The 20,476-nt window shown below is 38.0% G+C and overlaps 1 protein-coding gene across 1 annotated transcript; it reads left to right on the plus strand.

Moving 5' to 3' along the window:
* The first annotated feature begins 3,465 nt into the window (after positions 1–3,465).
* LOC145124748 (cytochrome P450 710A11-like) lies at positions 3,466–5,333 on the plus strand. The gene has a single exon (XM_079060205.1). The coding sequence runs from the start codon at positions 3,664–3,666 to the stop codon at positions 5,182–5,184; it is 1,521 nt and encodes a 506-aa protein (XP_078916331.1). The 5' UTR covers positions 3,466–3,663; the 3' UTR covers positions 5,185–5,333.
* Positions 5,334–20,476: the final 15,143 nt, after the last annotated feature.

Here is a 20,476-nt window from a genome sequence, read left to right on the forward strand (position 1 = left end):
TTGTTTCTTTTTGAAAACTTTTCTCAAATCCTCAGTTTGAGTCTAGATATGCCCGAAGGTGTATCCGAATCCCTCAAACCAATGCTCTGATACCAACTTGTAACGACATGATTTTTCAAAACAAATTTTTCAAATTTAAAACTCATAAATCATATGTCTCATCATTAATTCTCAAAAACAACCAACAAGTTTTCAATACAATTATTCGAATCCAGGATCCACAAACATAGCTCCAAATCAAGAGTGTGTCTACAATCACGCCGGTGCCTTCCCGCGATCCTCGGAAGCACCTGAAACACATAACACATAACACGGTAAGCACGAATACTTAGTGAGTTCCCCAAAATACCACATACAACAATTCGCCACTCGAGGCTATACTCTGTAAGACCCTCCGGTCTATGTGTCTCAGCGGGACCCTCCAGTCCCATAGCTCGTTGGACCCTCTGGTCCGGTCTAGCTCGTTGGACCCTTTGGTCCGGTCTAGCTCGTTGGACCCTCCAGTCCGGTCTGATTGAGAACCCTCTGGCCTCATAGTTCGTTGGACCCTCCAGTCCGGTCTAAGCAACAATTAATATAGCATATAATACATATCACACAATCATGCATATCTCAAGCAAGCACATAAGACCCTCTGGTCACATATAGCTACCACTCTAGGTAAAGTATAGTAAGAAGACTCACCTCGCAAGATAGCTAGTAAAAGTCTCGTGCCCGAAATCCTCGGTCTAGCCTCCACCTATCACGAAATAATATTCTAATTAATATTCTACTCTTATCTCTGAAAAGTGGGTAGAAGACCATTCTACCCTTCCTGACCTCTTTTACTCATTTTGACCAAACCCTAAAGTCAACAGAAGTCAACTCCAGTCAACGGTCCAACTTTGACCAGACTCGTCGAGTGCACTAGGGAGACTCGTCGAGTTCCCTGGTTCCCTCGGGGACCCTATGAAGACCAATTCTACACGTCGAGTAGACCCGCCTACTCGTCGAGTCACAGCGTGCTCAGACTTATCGGGACAAACCCCAAGCGACTCGTCGAGTCAGCTCATGGACTCGGCGAGTGTATCCAGTCTATATTCCCATTCAGACGTTTTAGGGCAGATCTATCACTCCAAACTCTACATCTAGGCTCCCTAGGCTCGAATGTCACGTAAAGCTTCGATCTTTACGTTCATGCATGGCATATTTGCTCCAATATGCCATTACAAGCTCCAAAGAAGGTTGAAAGCACATGAGTTTGCCTCTAGCTCAATAAAGCTTGACTCTTTGGGCTCTCAAGGCCTCCTATAGTCCAGATTTGAGGTCCTAACCTCAAACCATGCTCAAATAACTCAAGGACACAAGATGATTGGAAGAAAATCCTAAAAGCTCCCAAAATGGGATCTAACAAACAAGAGGTCAAGATGAGAGCTTTATACCTCTGAATAGCAGCAAATGACAGAAAAATGCAAGATCCACAGCCTCCTCTTGATCAGATTCACCAACTCTTCCAATCTTTCCTCCAAAAAGCTCAAGAATGCACCAAATGGCCTCTCTCTCTCTCTATGCACGAAAAGGGCAGGTTAGGGTTTCTCTCTGGGGAAGGTGGCCGCAAAGGGAGGCTATAAGTGCCTTTAAATAGGTCTCAAACCCGGGAATCTAGGGTTTTTACTCCCAGCACCTACTCGGCGAGTCTACTCCCGGACTCGTCGAGTAGATCATTAAATCTACGTGGCCATCCCGTCTCTACTCGGCGAGTTATAGCACCAACTCGTCGAGTAGGTCAATGATCCTCAAAAATAAATACTTAAAATATTATAACTGAGAATCCGGATGTTATAGTTAATTAGAGATAATTATCGTATGTGTTAGGCGGAGGCTAGATCGGTGATTCGTGTACGAGACTTATTTGCTTGCTTACGAGGTGAGTCTTCTCACTATACTTACCTTGAGTGGTAATTTGTGTGACCGGAGGGTCTTGTATGATATTATTGAGTATTGTAATATCCTGCAATATGTCTTTATGATTTATGTTGTGTATTATTCTGAGCTTTACTGAGTTAGGACCGGAGGGTCCACTCGAGTTGTGGGACCGGAGGGTTCCACTGAGACACATTGACCGGAGGGTCTTGTTCGAGATATAGCCATGAGGGGCTAATGAGATGTGTGTGGTATTTTGGGGAACTCACTAAGCTTCGTGCTTACCGTGTTATGTGATATGTGTTTCAGGTACTTCTCAGGATCACGGGAAGGCGCCAGCTTGATTGTACACACCCGAGATGAAGTTATGTTTTGAGGATCCTGGATTTTTGTTAAACAATTATGGATTTGTGTTTTTGATGATTTGACACTTTGGGGTTTTCTGAAATGTGTTAATGGTAATTATGTGATTTTAAAATGAAAAATTTGTTTGAAAGTTTACGGTGTTACATCGGCCTAAAACGGAGTCTCGTAGCCAAAGTAATGACCATTTTCGTGAAGCCCATTTAGTCACATGATCGTGGGCTCTAGGAACACAAGGGTCCGATCCTCCACACTAGGGCCCGCATCACTAAGCCGTATCTAGGCTCAAAAAAAGGATTTGATAATTTTTTTTATTTTTTTTTTTAAATTTGCATGTATGCACAATCAGCAATCATATAGATTGTTGATGAGCATAATCAGCAATCATATGAAATACGGATGTGCACAATCAGCAGCCATATGGACTGCTGATGAGCAATCAACATTTCATATGACTGTTGATTGTGCTTATCAGTAGTCCATATGACTACTGATTGTGCTCATCAGCAGTCCATATGACTGTTGATTGTACTCATCAACAGTCATACAAAAAACCAAAAAAAAATCGTTAAATCTTTTTTTTTTTAGCGTAGATATGACTTAGACGCACCATTTAGAAAAGATTGATGTTTTTGATGTTGAAAAATGTTTTTGGCTTAGACGCACCATTTAGAAAAGATTGATGTTTTTAGCGTAGATATTAGCGTAGATATGGCTTAGACGCACTATATATATATATATATATATATATATATATATATATATATATATATATATATATATATATATATATATATATATAGTTAAAGTAATTAAAACATGGTCCCAATGACATGTTGTGTTATTTGGTTTGTTTTCAAGAAAGAATTACCTTTTAAGAAAATGTGTTTTTGGTAGGTTTTAAAATATAAATTAGTTGTGGTTTTGGTTCTTGTGATATGTAAAATGAATATTCTTAAAGTAGTTATCACGTACCTTTTTAAATTTTTTAGTTGAAATTATTATTATTATTATTATTATTATTATTATTATTATTAAATATTTAAAAAGAATAATTTCTATAATTTTATTTTTCTTATATATTAACAAAAAAATAATTTTATACAATGTAATATATAACCATATTGTTAACCAATATAAGCATCCACAGTTATCGAATGCTGACAAGCGAAGGCGGCCACAACAGCCATTGTCGTCAACGAAAACAGCTATAAAAACTCCACCTCAAACAGCCCTTTTTGTAGCTGTATCAAAACCCCACAACTTTTTCACCATCTTTCCTCCATTAAAACCACCGTCCGCCTCCGCAGTCCTTATTTGAATCAAAACCCCAACTCTTTTTTCCGTTTTCCATATTTATAAATAATAATCCCCCACGATTTCCATCCCCAATCAAAAATGGACTCTATTTCCGCCATATTCATATGGCTAGCTCCATACATTCTATCCATGGCTGCATTTCTGATTTTCTTAGAGCAAATCAATTACTTGAAGAAGAAAAGATCCGTCCCTGGCCCGAGTTTAGTGTTGCCGTTCATCGGAAACGCAATTTCACTCGTCCGGAATCCCACCGAGTTCTGGGACCTTCAATCCGCCATGGCTAAATCCTCCGACATGGGATTTTCCGTCAACTATATAATCGGAAGATTCATCGTCTTCATCCGTTCAACCGACCTTTCTCACAAAGTCTTCGCTAACGTCAGACCCGACGCCTTCCACCTCGTCGGCCACCCATTTGGTAAAAAGCTTTTCGGCGAACATAACCTTATTTACATGATGGGTCAAGAACACAAGGATTTACGACGCCGTATTGCCCCCAACTTCACCCCTAAAGCTCTTTCAACTTACACACAGCTTCAACAATACACCATCCTCAAACACCTTAAATCATGGATGGAGTCGCCGGAATCCAACACTAAACCCTTTCCTCTCCGGTTGCTCTGCCGCGACATGAATTTAGAAACCAGTCAGAATGTTTTCGTTGGCCCGTATTTGAGCGGAGATTCGAGGAAGAGATTCGAAGTGGATTACAATTTCTTCAATGTCGGATTGATGAAACTACCGATTGATTTACCGGGAACTGCTTTCAGAAACGCTAGATTAGCAGTGTCGAGACTCATCGAAACCCTCGCCGTTTGCGCGGAGGATAGTAAAACGAAGATGAAAACCGGCGAGGATCCTACTTGTTTAGTCGACTTCTGGATGCAAGACACACTCCGTGAAATCGCCGCCGCGGAAGAAGCTGGAGAAAAACACCCACCACCACACAGCAACAGCACCGAGATCGGCGGCCACCTCTTCGACTTCCTATTCGCATCACAAGACGCCTCCACCTCCTCCCTCCTATGGGCGGTGACGTTACTCGACTCCCACCCGGACGTATTGGAGAGGGTAAGAACAGAAGTCTCCGGTATATGGACTCCGGAATCCGATACACTGATCACGGCGGAGCAGCTGAGGGAAATGCGGTACACGGAGGCGGTAGCGAGGGAGGTGGTCAGGTACAGAGCACCGGCGACATTGGTTCCACACATCGCCGGCGAAGACTTCCCGCTAACGGACACTTACACGATTCCCAAAGGTACAATCGTTTTCCCATCCGTGTATGAATCTTCATTCCAAGGGTTCATTGACGCAGACCGGTTCGACCCGGACCGGTTCATGGAAGAAAGACAAGAGGACCGGGTTTACAAGAAGAACTACCTGGCATTTGGAGCTGGGGCCCACCAATGTGTCGGACAGAGGTACGCAATTAATCATCTGGTTCTGTTTATTGCGATGTTCACATCGTTGTTTGACTTCAAGAGAGATCGAACGGACGGCTGCGATGAGATCACGTATGTCCCTACCATCTGTCCACGTGACGATTGCAAAGTTGTATTATCACTTAGATGTAGACGATTTCCAAACCTCTCGTGAGTATAAAAATTAAAACATGTTGTTTGTGTTGGAGTTGGATTTATACAATTGTTGGGTTGTGATTAGGTGGTCAACGATAGATGTCTCTCATTTCATTTGTTACAATTTGTAATAATTTTATTTTGAATTTTGATTTCTTCAATGGTAAATGGGTGGATTGATTAAATAATACACAAAATTGTTTGAATGGTGTTTAACTGTTTGCCAACGGTATTGACTCTTTCGGTAAAAAAAAAACTATTTGCCAACGGTATACAATATGATTTGATATCCAATAATATATAAACAAATTATAAGATATTGAATATGTCGGTGTAAAATGTCGTATAACCTTTTGCCAAATTTCTAAAATCATGAGCACGCGAAACTTGATCTTTATGATTCAGCTATCCTAAATAGAACGTCACAGACGATGTTTTAAAAACCGAATTTTTATTTGAATCCATCTGCTAATGGGTTATTGGTTAATCTGGTTAAATCAGTTCGAGCTCCGGCTTCCACAGTTTTTATATATTTTCCATTTCCTATATGCATGCATATGTATATAAAATCAAGAATTTTTCCTACAACTCGCAGTGGGTGTGTATTGATCTTCGAGTTGTATACATTCTGGTTAAACTGATTTATCGTGTTTTTCAAGTTGCTTTGAAAACTAGTTGTTTTTTAACAGACTTGTTTCGTTGCTAATTGTATAGTTAAAATTAGCAACCAAATTAATTCCCACGATAATATGTTACTGGGATAAAGTAATCCATATGGTTGTAGTAATCAATATGGTTGTGTTTGAAACCCCTACGTTGTGGTCTTCTATGTCCAAGGGGAATGATCCTTTGAGTAGGCTACTCAGATTAGTTTTTTTTTTTTTCTTTTTTTTTTAGTAGCCTAGACAGTTTATATGCAGAATTTAGGTCTGCTGATATGCCTACTGCTTCCAAAAAATCGGTTTTGTTAACCTTATCACTTTTGTTAGTATAAAAAAAATAGATATGTCAGATTTTGGCCCTCTTTTCAATTTAAACACTTCATATACTCTATAAAATTTCTTATTTTTTGTGTCTAATTCGAAAGTGCATTTGATAGAAAACATAGATTAACGATTCGCGAAACAAATGCAATATAAGGTGGAAATATTATTCACAAAAAGTGAACAAACACAATTAATCAAAATCTGGATTTTAATTATTGAACCGCAATTTTATAAACATAAACTACACCGCATATAATGGTTTTAAAAAACTATAAAGCGTAAACCGTACCACGAATGTGGTGTAGTGCGGTGCGATGCAATTTGGGATGTTTAGTGTACACCCTTGGTTAAAATTATTTGTCAGAATTAGTTGTGAGAGAGACTAAGTGATAATTGACAATTCAAGTTCATCTCATTATTTGCTATTACTTGTATAGGGAAATATATTACGATAACGTAGGCAAATAAATAAGAAATAAGAAATTGTTAAAGAATTTTTTCAGAGTTCTTAAAACCAATTTGTCCATAAAGGGATGGTTGGTTCTAGGATACAACTACTAGAATGATTATTCAAGATTTTTAAACCTTTCTAGGCATGGACACTGTCTATAAAGTAGAAAGGGAATGCAACATAAGAAGGAGAAAGAGAGTAAAATCATTTTTATACCTTTTTCACTATATCTTTTATTTATAAGAAAACAATATTTATCTAGAGTTATCGTAATAGTCGCAACTAAATAATTAATTTTGTAGAAAACACAAAATAAAAACCCGAAAATTAGTTTAGTAATGGATCACATGATCAAAACTGATATACCAACTAATCACAACATTTACCAAATGTCCTTTGGCCTAACGATAATAAGTGACATTCTCAAATGAGAGGTCATGAGTTCAAGTCTCATTAGAAGACATATGTGGTTTTAGGAGTGTGTTAGTTTGTCGTTTCAAAAAAAAAAAAAAAAAAAAAAAAAAAAAAAAAACATTTTTTGTGTATTAATGTGGTTTTAAAAATTGAAAAGTTTTATAAATTTTCAATTAATCCAGCTACCCATTTAATGATTAATTCTCATTTATTTTAACTTCATTTTGGATGTGGGATATACTAAAACGAAAATATTATGGAGGAGAACACACATTTATAATCGTCTATTTTTTTCTAATAATTCTTAGCGTTCGAAATTTATTTTAAAAATGGGAAAAACCCATTTTTAGAAAATTGTTTATCATGGTCATTTTCTTATAAAAATACCGACGTGGAATAATCTTTGTAAGTTTCTATGTCCTGATTATCATAATATTGTTGGACAATCTAGAAAAAAAATGGGGTGAGGGGGTGGTGGTGGTGGTGGTGGTGGGGGATTATAACAGCAACATGTCCTAATGCAACCTTACTATAGAATTTAATATTGTTATCATTTCAACAAACATGATTCACATTCTAATGTAGAGTTAACAAGGTTGTCGGCATATATTTACAATTTTTTCTAACACAAACAACAAATAAAAGCAAATATCATAATAAAAAAGAAAAAGTTAAGGAGAGATGGGGACATTAGACCTTCTGGAAAAGGGAACACGGAGGTGTTTCGTGGCCACGGTGGCAACGATCACGACTATGCACATCATCCCGATGACTCGTTGTTGATCATCATGATGTTTTTTGGTGTTTACCACAACCTATAACACCTAATAAGAGAAAAGCTCCCTCTCAATGGCCATTTTATTAAAAAAATAATTTTTTTTAACTCTCTCTCTCTCTCTCTCTCTCTCTATATATATATATATATATATATATATATATATATATATATATATATATATATCATACCACTTTCACACATTAAGCTCATTATTTTTTATACTTTTTAACACGAGAAATATTATTTTAAAAAAATTAGGTGATGATGGAGAGTTTATCAAAACATTATTTAATATTAATCAAAATATTGTCAGTGAAGATCGTAATAATGATAATAATACAATAACGTTTAACAATCGAGATCGGTAAGCCGCACATGAACTTTTGTTATGTGATTATTTTGCCGAAAATTGTCTTTATAATGACGAAGCATTTGAACGTCGTTTTCATGTTAGTAGGGAAGTATTCTACATATTTGTAATGTTTTAGTGTCGTGATATGATATTTTCAAGCAAAGACCAGATGCTAAACGTAGAAGGGGTGTTAGTACCGTAAAGAAATGAGCGGTTTCACTTACATACTTAGGATACGATATAGCATGTGATGCATCTGACGTGTATTTGAAAATATTTGAGATGATCGTAATTGAGTGTGTATATTAGTTTTGTATATGTGTTTATCATGTTTTTGTTGGATTATGTGTCTAAGCTCATAACTAAAATTGGTATTTACTTGAATTGATAGTAGCACAGTCCTTTTGAGTTGACATCAAACCTAACAATTGGACATAATGATTTTTAGAGAGAGAGAAATTAATTTATTATGTGAATAATAAATTAAATAAATGGTATATTAATGTGTTTTGAAAATAATATATTAATTAGAAATCATATTATTTAATTAATAATTAATCAGAAATTAATTGGAATTAATTTTGGGATTAACTTGATTAATTAAAAGTACAGGGACTGTTTGGTTATTTATTGATAGTTGTGACATCCCCAAAATTACGGCCAGAAAATACCGATTTAATTTATGCTTTTAAATAAAATCAGAGTAATCCTTTGATTAAAAGAGTTGCAGAAACTGAGTGGGTCAGGCTTGGGAGCCTGGTGAGCATATAGGGTTTTCAACCCACAATAAATAATTATATTTAATTCATCGACCAACAATAACCCGATTACCCGTTCCAGTTATTCTCACTTTATGTCCCTAAAACAACAACTATTACAAGGGACCTAATCTAGGATTTTCATCGGGACGGACATTACTGCAAAGGGGCTTCCTTAGCAATAGATATCCTAAGGCAACCATGAGGGGGATAGAGTATACCGGTGAACACATCGTTCACAACACATACAGGTTATGAGACTTCTAGTGTTCCATTGGACTGTCTAGAATGAGTCTGTGGTCATCATCCATACTCCGCTAGATGACTAGATCAACAACAACATCGAGGCCTCTCATCATTTTATTTTATCACACACCAACTGTCTACCCATGTTCTACCCAACATATTAGTAGATAAAATATATACGTTTATATACAACTTAAAACCTATACAAAACATTCATTCAACAACTAGTTCAAATAAACAAATAATATACAAACACATAGCACGTATTTTTTTATAAGAATACTTCATATCTATGTGTTATAAGAAAACGAATATACACTTACTTGATAATACGATGATCGGACAACACCTCGTCTCTTAAAATAATCTTTTCCGATAAAACCGGGATGATTTTCTTGAAAACCGGGCTTCTCGCGGGCAGAGTTTCGGCTCGGAAACTTCACTTCTCGGGATCTTCAGGGCTTCGGAACTTGCCTCGGGTCTCGAGAATAATATCGGGGCTTCGGGGTATTTCTTGCACGCAAAACGAGGAAAAATATGGGAGAGAAAGAAGAATTTTGGCAAAAGAAATCGGCAGCCTCAACCTTCTATTTATAGCAGCGAGACCTCGGACTACGCTGGGCGTACTTCGGATCAGGCTTCCACGTGGCGAAGTCTCGATGGTGGAACGTGGCTCTTCTTCGGACCGCACAATGCAACAGTACGTTGGGCGTAGCCTCCTCGTACGCAGGGCGTACTTCGGTGTCGACATGTACGCGGGGTGTACCTCCTTGAACGTTGGGCGTACCTCGCATCCCTAGGCTCCCTTCGGATAAGCTTTGGTATGCGTGCCATGAACTTCAAAAATTCATAACTTTCGCATACGAGCTCCATTTTCGACGTTTTTTATATCCACGCGTAGGTGAGACTAAGCTCTACAACTTTCATTTAGACTCCGTCGGCTAATTTTGACTTTATTTTTATTATATTATTTTTAGTAGGCCGGGACAGGAAAACTCCGTTATAAAATCATAACTTCTTCATCTAACGTCCGTTTTCGTCTGTCTTTTTACCGATGGACTACTAACGACGAGATCTTCGATTCTCGTTTAGATTGTTTCTGCCAATTATCACTCGATCTCAATTTCGAGATTTCGGGCTGCATACCGCTAACTCGAAACTTAGAAAAATCATAACTTCCTCATACGAAGTCATATTTAGACGTTCTTTTTATGCACGCTCTCGGTTTAACGTATTCTATTACTTCCGTTTAGATAACTAAGGCTAGATATCGCTCTATCTTAAATTCATATTTTACGTCCTTCAGCGTCGTGCCGGTTCCGTCGCGAAACTTTGACAGGTCATAACTTCTCCGTTATAACTCGGATTTCATCATTCTTTATATATTCAGAAACCTCGTCACGACCACTACGCCTTCATGCATCAATATCGGTTTTATCTAACATTTTATTTTTACGCTTATTTTTATTCTTAATTCAATTAAGCCACATAATTAAGCATAAAACACATAATACTCAAATAACACATTCTTATTATTTCAAAATGAGTTACAAAGGTTAACCTAGACAATTACAACAACATTAATGCCTAGCCCAGAAACACGGGCGTTACAATTCTCCCCATCTTAGAAAGATTCCGTCCCGGGAATCACACATCAACGAACAAATGCAGATAGCGACTCATCATGTCACTCTTCGTTTCCCAGGTGAGATTTGGCCCATTCGCATGTTTCCAACGGACAAGCACTAAGTCGACCATCTTACATCGTAACTTCTTAGTCTTTCGGTCAACGATTGCCTCTGGTTCTTCAATTAACCTTTTGTTCTCATCAATCCTTAACTCAGAAATTGGAATTATATCGGGAACTTCTCCCGTGAACTTCCTCAAATAACACACATGGAAAGTGTTATGAATTCCATTAGTTCTTCGGGTAATTCGAGCTTGTAAGCTTGGTTCCCAATCCTGTGAAGAATTTTAAACGACCCAATAAATCTTGGACTTAACTTTCCCCTTTTACCAAATCTTATAAGTCCCTTCCATGGCGAGACTTTGAGTAAAACCGAATCTCCAACTTCAAAAGTCATCGGTCGTCTTTTCTTGTCAACATAGCTCTTTTGACGATCCTGAGCTGCTAACATTCTTTCCCTGATTATTTTCAGCTTTTCAGCAGTTTGATGGACTATCTCCGGTCCCATAAACAGCTTTTCCCTAGCCTCAAGCCATCAAGACGGCGTACGACACTTATATCCGTACAAAGCTTGATAAGGTGCCATCTTTATGCTCGAGTGGAAACTATTATTGTAGGAAAATTCTACCAAAGGTAAATGTTCATCCCAGTTACCTTGGAATTCCAGGGTACATGTTCTCAGCATATCTTCAAGCGTTTGTATCGTTCGTTCGCTCTGACCATCAGTCTGTGGATGGTAAGATGTACTCAGACACAACTTGGTACCCAATTCCTCTTGTAGACTTCTCCAAAACCTTGAGGTGAAACGGCTGTCACGATCTGATACAATCGTTAACGGAACACCGTGAAGCCTCACTATTTCCTTCACGTAAGAATTCATAAGCTTATCCATAGACCATTTCTCATTGGCTGCTATGAAGTGCGCACTCTTAGTGAAGCGATTAACGACCACCCAAATCATGTCGTGACCATTCTTTGTTCTGGGCAGTTTAGTGACAAAATCCATAGTGATGTCTTCCCACTTACCCATAGGCACAGGTAAAGGTTCTAAACTCTCGTATGGTTTCTGATGTTGTGCCTTGACTCTCGCACAGGTCACACACTCCGCCACATACTTCGCTATGTCAAGCTTCATCGTCGGCCACCAATAATAGGGTTTCAGGGCCCTATACATTTTAGTGCTGCAGGATGAATTGAGTACATGGTTTTGTGAGCTTCTTCCATCAGAAGATCTCTTATTCCTCCTAACTTAGGTACCCAAATACGATCTTGGAATACCTTCAGTCCATGACCGTTTGTACCAAACACTAACGTTTTGCCCAAACGTTCCTCCTTTCGGTCATTCTTTTCTGAAGCTTCCTCTTGAGCTTTCTTTATACTCTCCACAATTGTCGAGACAACTTCTATTCTCAACGCTCTTGGCCTCTTTTTTTCAAGATTGACTTTCCGACTGAGAGCATTAGCAACAACATTTGCTTTACCGGGGTGGTAAAGTATCTCACAGTCGTAGTCCTTGAGTAACTCCAGCCAGCGTCGTTGCCTCATATTTAATTCCTTCTGATTAAAGAGATATTGGAGACTCTTATGATCAGTGAAAAGTTTGCACTTCGAGCCATAGAGGTAATGCCTCCATATCTTCAGAGCAAAAACTACCGCTGCCAACTCCAGATCGTGAGTGGGGTAGTTCTTTTCATGTTCTTTCAGCTGTCGAGATGCATATGCTATCACCTTTTCTCTTTGGGTCAAAACACAACCCAACCCAACACCAGACGCATCGCTATAGACAGCGAAGTCTTCAACTCCATCGGGTAGAGAAAGAATCGGTGCTTCACATAGCTTCTTCTTTAGCAACTCGAATGCTTCTTTGTGTTTATCACTCCAAGCATAAGTAGCTCCTTTGTGAGTCAAAGCTGTTAATGGAGTAGCGATCGAAGAAAAGCCTTGGATAAACCTTCGGTAATATCCGGCTAATCCTAAAAAGCTTCGGATCTTCGTGGGACTTTTCGGTTGTTCCCACTTCATTACAGCTTCAATCTTTGCTGGATCAACCATTATCCCTTCTTGGTTGACCACGTGACCCAAAAATTGGACTTCTCGCATCCAAAAATCACACTTGGAGAACTTAGCATACAACTTCTCCTTCTTCAAGACTTCCAACACTTCTTGCAAGCGTCTGCCATGCTCCTGTTGGCTTTTTGAATAAATCAGAATGTCATCTATGAACACTATCACAGATTTATCAAGGAACGGATTGCAAACTCTGTTCATTAAATCCATGAATGCTGCGGGAGCATTGGTTAGTCCAAACGACATAACCAAAAACTCGTAGTGTCCATATCGTGTTCTGAATGCAGTCTTCTCGATATCCTGCTCTCTTACTTTCAGCTGATGATATCCTGACCTTAGGTCGATCTTTGAAAAATAACTTGAACCTTGTAGTTGATCGAACAGGTCATCAATCCTCGGCAACGGATATCTATTCTTTATTGTTGCCTTGTTTAGCTCTCTGTAGTCAATGCACATTCTCATACTCCCGTCTTTCTTTTTCACGAATAACACAGGAGCTCCCCAGGGCGATGAACTAGGTCTTATGAAACCTTTGTCCAATAACTCCTGAAGTTGCATCATCAGCTCCTTCATCTCCGTTGGTGCTAATCGATAAGGTGCTTTTGCTATTGGCGTCGTTCCTGGTAACAAGTCAATACGGAATTCTACTTGTCGATCAGGCGGTAATCCAGGAAGATCTTCGGGAAATACTTCCGGATACTCACACACGACAGGAATGCTCTTCATCTCCTTTTTTTCCTTCTTTGTGTCAATCACGAATGCCAAATATTATGTACATCCTTTGGCCAAACACTTTCTGGCTTTCATTAGAGAAATGATTCCAGAAATTATTCTGCGTTTGTCCCCATACACCATAAATGACTCTTTCCCTGGTGGGTTTACCTTGACTATCTTCTTTCTGCACAATATCTCGGCATCATTGGCGCTAAGCCAATTCATTCCCAACACGATGTCAAAACCATTTAACTCAATAGGCAATAATTCCTCATGGAACTTATTCCCATTCAATTAAGATGTTTTTCATACGATGGCTAACATGTATAAACTTGCCACTAGCAACTTCAACTAATAAAGCATTATCTAGTCTATCGACAGGCAAAGCTAGATTTCTACCAAATTCACGCGAAATAAATGAGTAGTTGGCTCCAGAATCAAATAAAATTTAGGCAGGCAATTCGTTTACGAGAAAGGTACCTGAAGCGACATCAGCTTCTTCTTTGGCAGCTTCCAGTGTCATCTGGAAGGCTCTCGCCTTCGGCTTTGGCGGAATGTTGAGTCTTGTTGCTTCCTTCTTTTTCGGACAATCCCTCGAGATGTGCCCCTCCTCCCCACACCCATAACACACTTTCTTGGCGAGGGTGCATTCGTTGGCATAGTGCCCTGGCTTTCCACATTTGAAGCATGTGACTTCCCCGTCACATTTCCCATGATGCTTCTTCTTGCATTTGTCGCACCACTTCACTTCGCCTCCTCCTCCTCTCGAACCAGATTTCGAGAATTTATTTTTCTTGTTGGACCCTGTAGGCCCATCAGACTTTCTCTTCTCACCAACCTCTGATCTTTCTAGACCCTTCTCCCTGATCTGAGTCTCAACATTCTTAGCAGCCCAGATGGCGGCTTTCAATGTGGTTGCTTGCTTAACCATTGGACCATAGTCCACTGGTAATCCGAGGGCAAACTTATTGACCTTTGAGAGTTCTGTTGGAACTAGGTACGGGATAAGCTTCATCTTTTCTGTGAAACTTGCTGCATATTCAGTAACGCTCATTTTTCCCTTTTTCAAATTCTGAAACTCATTATTGATTTCCAGAAGGTCCTGCTCTGAGCATTATTGCAGTTTCAGTTGTTCCACAAAGACTTCCCAAGACATTTTGCTCGCTTCTCCCTTGGGCATAGAGTCAGCTAACAGCTTCCACCAACTCAACACGCCAGATTTTAACAAAGGGATTGCAAGAGCGGTCTTCTGCTTGTTGCTGCATTCGCAACTTTCAAACATTGTCTCCATTTCGGAGATCCAATCCATAACTTGCACCGGCGTCGGACTTCCGGATAGACACGGTGCCTTAGATGCCATAAAATCCTTGTATTTACATCCTCTTCCATCATTTCCTCCATCGCGATGGTTTTGTCTAACAATTGGTGGGTTAGCTTGACCAACGGTCCCACTGAAGTTTCCACCTTCCGACGGCCCTCCATTCACTTCGGGCTCTTCAACTTGAATTGAAAGTTCTTCACGATTTTGTTGAAGCAGACGTCTAGTTTCTTCCATCTGATGATCCAACATCGTTTGAATCATCATTTGTACACCAGCCATTGTCATCGGCTCAGGTGCTGCTGCTACAACAGGTATTTGCTCGATTACAGGTGGTTGATTCATGTTTTTGTTCGTGTTTCCGGCGCCACTTCTTGTTCTCGCCATCGTTGATATATACACCGAACAAGGTGAACTTAGATCCTCCTTCACGATAGATAATTATCCAAATCACTCCGAAACGTTTATATGCTAGTTCTAATACCGTAGTCGTACGTTTAGAATCCTAAACACATAAGGTTTCCAGATCCGGTTGGCAACAAACCATAGATCCGAACAAATAATATCATATATGGCAAACATATAACATTTAGCACATAAAAGCATTTTAGGCAACTTTCCTAAAATAAGCTAGTGCTCACATCTCACAATCATCGCTTAGCATTCTAAGTTTAAGTCTAGAAATCCTACAAATTCCTAGTTCGCTTAAACTAATGCTCTGATACCAACTGTGACATCCCCAAAATTACGGCCAGAAAAGACCGATTTAATTTATGCTTTTAAATAAAATCAGAGTAATCCTCTGATTAAAAGAGTTGCAGAATTTGTTCCCAAAACAAAATATGATAAGAATTTATCAAAGCGTTTCATAAAGAAATGTATTTTCATTTTATAACAAAATCTTGGGAGGTCATGTTCCGATACAGACCAAAAGCATAAACAATACAAAATAGATCTTACAACAATTACATATAACTACTGGTCTATAATCCAAAAATATCTTGACAATGTCATCCAACTTATGCTCTCGCGTCACTACCTGTAATACAAAGAAACTGAGTGGGTCAGGCTTGGGAGCCTGGTGAGCATATAGGGTTTTCAACCCACAATAAATAATTATATTTAATTCATCGACCAACAATAACCCGATTACCCGTTCCCGTTATCCTCACTTTATGTCCCTAAAACAACAACTATTACAAGGGACCTAATCTAGGATTTTCATCGGGACGGACATTACTGCAAAGGGGCTTCCTTAGCAATAGATGTCCTAAGGCAACCATGAGGGGGATAGAGTACACCGGTGAACACATCGTTCAAAACACCTACAGGTTATGAGTCTGCTAGTGTTCCACTGGACTGTCTAGAATGAGTCTGTGGTCGTCATCCATAATGTAACACCCTGTTTATTTATTAAATAAATAAACAAATTAATGAACGAATAGTAGCCCTAAAATAAATAATTATATATAAAAGGTTGATCTCGAGGAGCTAATTGTCACACTTTAAGAGAGTGGGTAATTTTTGGGACTTAATTTGAAAGAAAAAGAGAATGGAGGGCTGAATATGTCATAATTGAGAGTTGGGGGTAAAAAGGTGAATTCTGGATTAGTTTTGTAAAGATTTGAGAAAAGGATGGTGTTTTAGTAAAATCTAGACTTAATTTGTAAAGGAATTGAAAAGGCAGGGTTTAAATGGTAACATATAGACTTCTTTTGAAGGGATTTTATGGAGGAGGGACTAGACTTGTAAATATGTCAAAGATTTAGAATGGTCGAGGTTTAAAACCAGCCACCCTCACCATACAAACCCTAAACCTAGCATTTTGCAGCCGCCACTCCTCTCCATCCTTATACCTCTCTCACCGGCACACCACTACCCCATTTTCCGATCAACGAAAGGGCCGCCATCGACCACAGGATTGTCGCCGTTGTTGAGGTTGTGAACCACCGAAGTCAACCGTCGTGCTGTCGGGGCAGTGGGCGAATGGAGAAACACGACATGCTACTGTTGCCGTTCGCCAGTTGAGTTCGCGACCCGCCTCAGTCGCATTTTCTCTCCGCCACCATCTTTCTTCGCCTTCCCGTTAGCCGTCGCCGTCTGTGCAACTCCCATATTGCTTCGGTCACCGTTTATTGCCCCAAAGGACTGCCATGTTCGTGTTTCACGTGGGTTCGAGTGGCTGTGATCGGGATGCACTTCGGAATGGGCTTGACGAGTACGCGTTCGTGTGGTTGTGTGTTGCTGGACAAAGACTCAAGGAACCCACCACCACCGTGAGGTGGGTGGCTGTTGTTGCAAAAACCGTTGTTGTTGCCGCTATTTTCGTATTGCTGCCGCCACCTTGCTTTGCCAGGTGGGTGTGACAACCGTCAAATTTCGGTCAAGGCAAAGTCAAACTAAGTCAACAAGTCAAACCGGTCAACTCCCTTAACCCTTGTATGTTAGGGTTTACGTTATGTAATAACTGTACAATTCGCTACTTTAATGAGAAAACATCATTTGGAAAATTCGTGTGTTTGATTTTCCTTAGCCTTTACAGTGCTAAACAACATTGGAAATTTGATAAACCCTACTCAAGATTACTTGACGCTAATAGGATCAAAACCCATACACTACGATATAAATTGACGTTAATAGCATTATAGTATAGTACAACGTTATAACTATAATCAAATTAAATTATGATACCATATTAAAATCAAATCAAAGTATAATGCTCTAATTAAATTAAAAGAATCAAACTTGAATGCTATAATTAAACTTCAAATCAAAGTAGATTGTTATAATCAAATAATAACCTATCTTTTATAAAACTCCCTTTTTATAAACTTTACATTAAATTTTATAAAACTCTATTTTTATAAACTTTACATTAAATTTTATAAAACTCTTATATTAATTATGTAAAAGATGCTTGTGTTAGTGGGAAATTATGAAGACCACCAAAAGCAAAAAGATTATTCCCATGGTTTCCCACTCACACCTCCCATCCACTTTCCTTTCCTTTTTCTCCCAACACATTATTCTCTTCACCACTTAAACCTTCTCTATTCTTTCTCTCACTCTCAATCTCGAAATTCATCCAAGAAATACTCATATTCCAGCCAAGAACAATCTATTATACTCCAATCTTCATCCCTCTTGAAGCATTCATCAAGGTATGTTGTTAAAAGTTTCAAATTCATACAAGAAACAAATTAAATCCACCAAAATATCTAAAACTCATTTTATGCATAAATCTGATTTTTCTCAGAATACCATCAATAAAATAAGAAGTTCTGGAAATTTTCAGAAAATAACTTATTTTTATTGAATTACTATAATTATTGCAATAAAGTAGGGCAATAATTCACATAAAATACTTGTTGCATTCAATAAATTCTGAGAAAATTCTGGGATGACCTATATATTGATTAAACGTGATATATGAAGTTTCATGCATTTATATTACTGTTTACTATTATTTATGATTTTATTGATTAATTAATAATGAAATATATAAAAAATACTTCCCATAGTCACAAACATCTGAAACTTATACACTGGGCTCTATATCATGTTATAAAACTATGGTTAATTTTATAGAAGTTTTGGGAATAATTTACTATTTTTCCCAAATTTTGTGTTGTTTAATCATTAAAATATTAAATAAATACTAAAACAGTTCAGAAAAATATAAAAGATTTACACTAATTCATATTGTATGAAATAATGATTTCCTAATAATTTCATATTTTTTCAACACTGTTTACTATTTAAAACCATTTTCCTAAGTATTTAAGAATGTAAAAATGCATTTTAATGATTATTTCATATAAATAATTGTTAAAATCTGTAAATAATTATAATTGGGCAAGTTATTATTTTAATAAGAAATTATTAAAATCCGGCCTAAACTGAAAATATAAATTAATTATGCAAAGTAATTAATTCAATTTAAAATTCATTTAACAAATAAATACCTTAATATTATAATCAAAATGAATTATTGTTAATTCATCTAATATAAGAATATGTGTCTAATTATTTGTATTAATACTCCATTCTCGTTTAGCAGTTCCTAAACCAAAACTATTAATTATATTTGGTTCTACGCCATTTTGACCCGAACCGTCTATCGTACGACACACGCATTTCGTTTTGGGACTAAAGTGAGTAATCTACCCCATACTTTATAATTTTCAATACTTTTGGGGTGTATCATGTGGTTCTAATATGTTCCAACTTCATTTTATTGTTTTATCACAATTGAGACATTGTTGGGACATTTATACGTGAGTCATTAATTGTATAACTATTGTTTGTTTACGCTACATGTACTTGTAGTGCATTACCAATTTTAGTCTAATCTCCATGACTATGCCCGTATTCTTGAGGTACGTTATGGACAATAATAGCGTTATTGGGTTGACCACCCCTCCTTGGGACGCTAAGGTGATTGATCGCACGTGGTTGAGTGTGTATGATGATTAGATGTTCCATCCTATATATATTTTTATATATATACATATGTATATATAGGGTGAGGACTTATTGTTGTTGTTATCATTTGTTAATCAATTTTTGATTTATAAACCGTTATCTCAAATACAATTGTTTGCCGACTTCAAAAGAAAACAAATTTCAAATTATAAATGTTTCAACTTCACAATTTTCTCTACTAAAATTAGATTACTCACCAACTCTCGTAGTTGACTTGTTTTTACCCATGATGCAGATTTGAAGAATGAAGTTGATGAAAAATAGGTTGTGCCTTAGAAATCCACAAGACTATTTAAATTTGATGTAATAAATGTTGTTCGTATTTGGATTTGTATTTGTATGTGGTGGATCTTGTTTGCATACTTAGTACTTAATTGAATCTAATCATATTATAGTTGTCATGAGACTTTGAACAATATATCACGCCTTGATCGATTCCGACAAGGATCGGGGTGTGACAGATTGGTATCAGAGCCCTTGACTATAGGGAATTAGGTTAATTGCCTTGACCTAGTCTATAGCCTCTAGGGTCCTCTCGTATGCTAGTTTATAAAATGCACACACAACTGCATGCAATTCACACTTAGAAAATCCTAGGAATACCTGTGTGTGTTAATTGCTCCCTTAAGTGCATACGTATTACTCCTGACACTTATATGTGTGCATACACTGGTGAATATTCTCCTCTTTCTCTGAAAATCACACACATATTCAAGTGGTTTTAAAAAAAATGTATATACATATATATTCCTTAGAGCTCATAGGAAATTCAAAGTCATCCACTCTAGTTGGGTAGGATCATAGTAATGGACGCGTAGTAACTGGAAGGGGGAGGTGCCGGTAGCCCGAAAGTCCTGACTAGGCAAGCATTCGTATACATCCCAATCAACCGAGGGACCAGTTTGCTTATCTGGGGACCAAAGGCGAGAGTTCCCAAACCTATAGGCCAAAGCGCGTCATTCACATTACTTTTGAGCCATCAAAATACCTGACCTTATCAAACGTATCCGAAAGGATACACTCCAAAATGGCCAACTCATTGGACTATTAAGTTC

This window comes from Lactuca virosa, chromosome 7 (genome assembly GCF_052849685.1).
Source record: "Lactuca virosa cultivar CGN04683 chromosome 7, Lactuca_virosa_CGN04683_v6, whole genome shotgun sequence".
Classification (NCBI taxonomy): Eukaryota; Viridiplantae; Streptophyta; class Magnoliopsida; order Asterales; family Asteraceae; genus Lactuca; species Lactuca virosa.

Coding starts and splice junctions, on each gene's coding strand:
- LOC145124748 (XM_079060205.1), top strand. CDS start 3,664: ATGGACTCTATTTCCGCCATATTCATATGGCTAGCTCCATACATTCTA.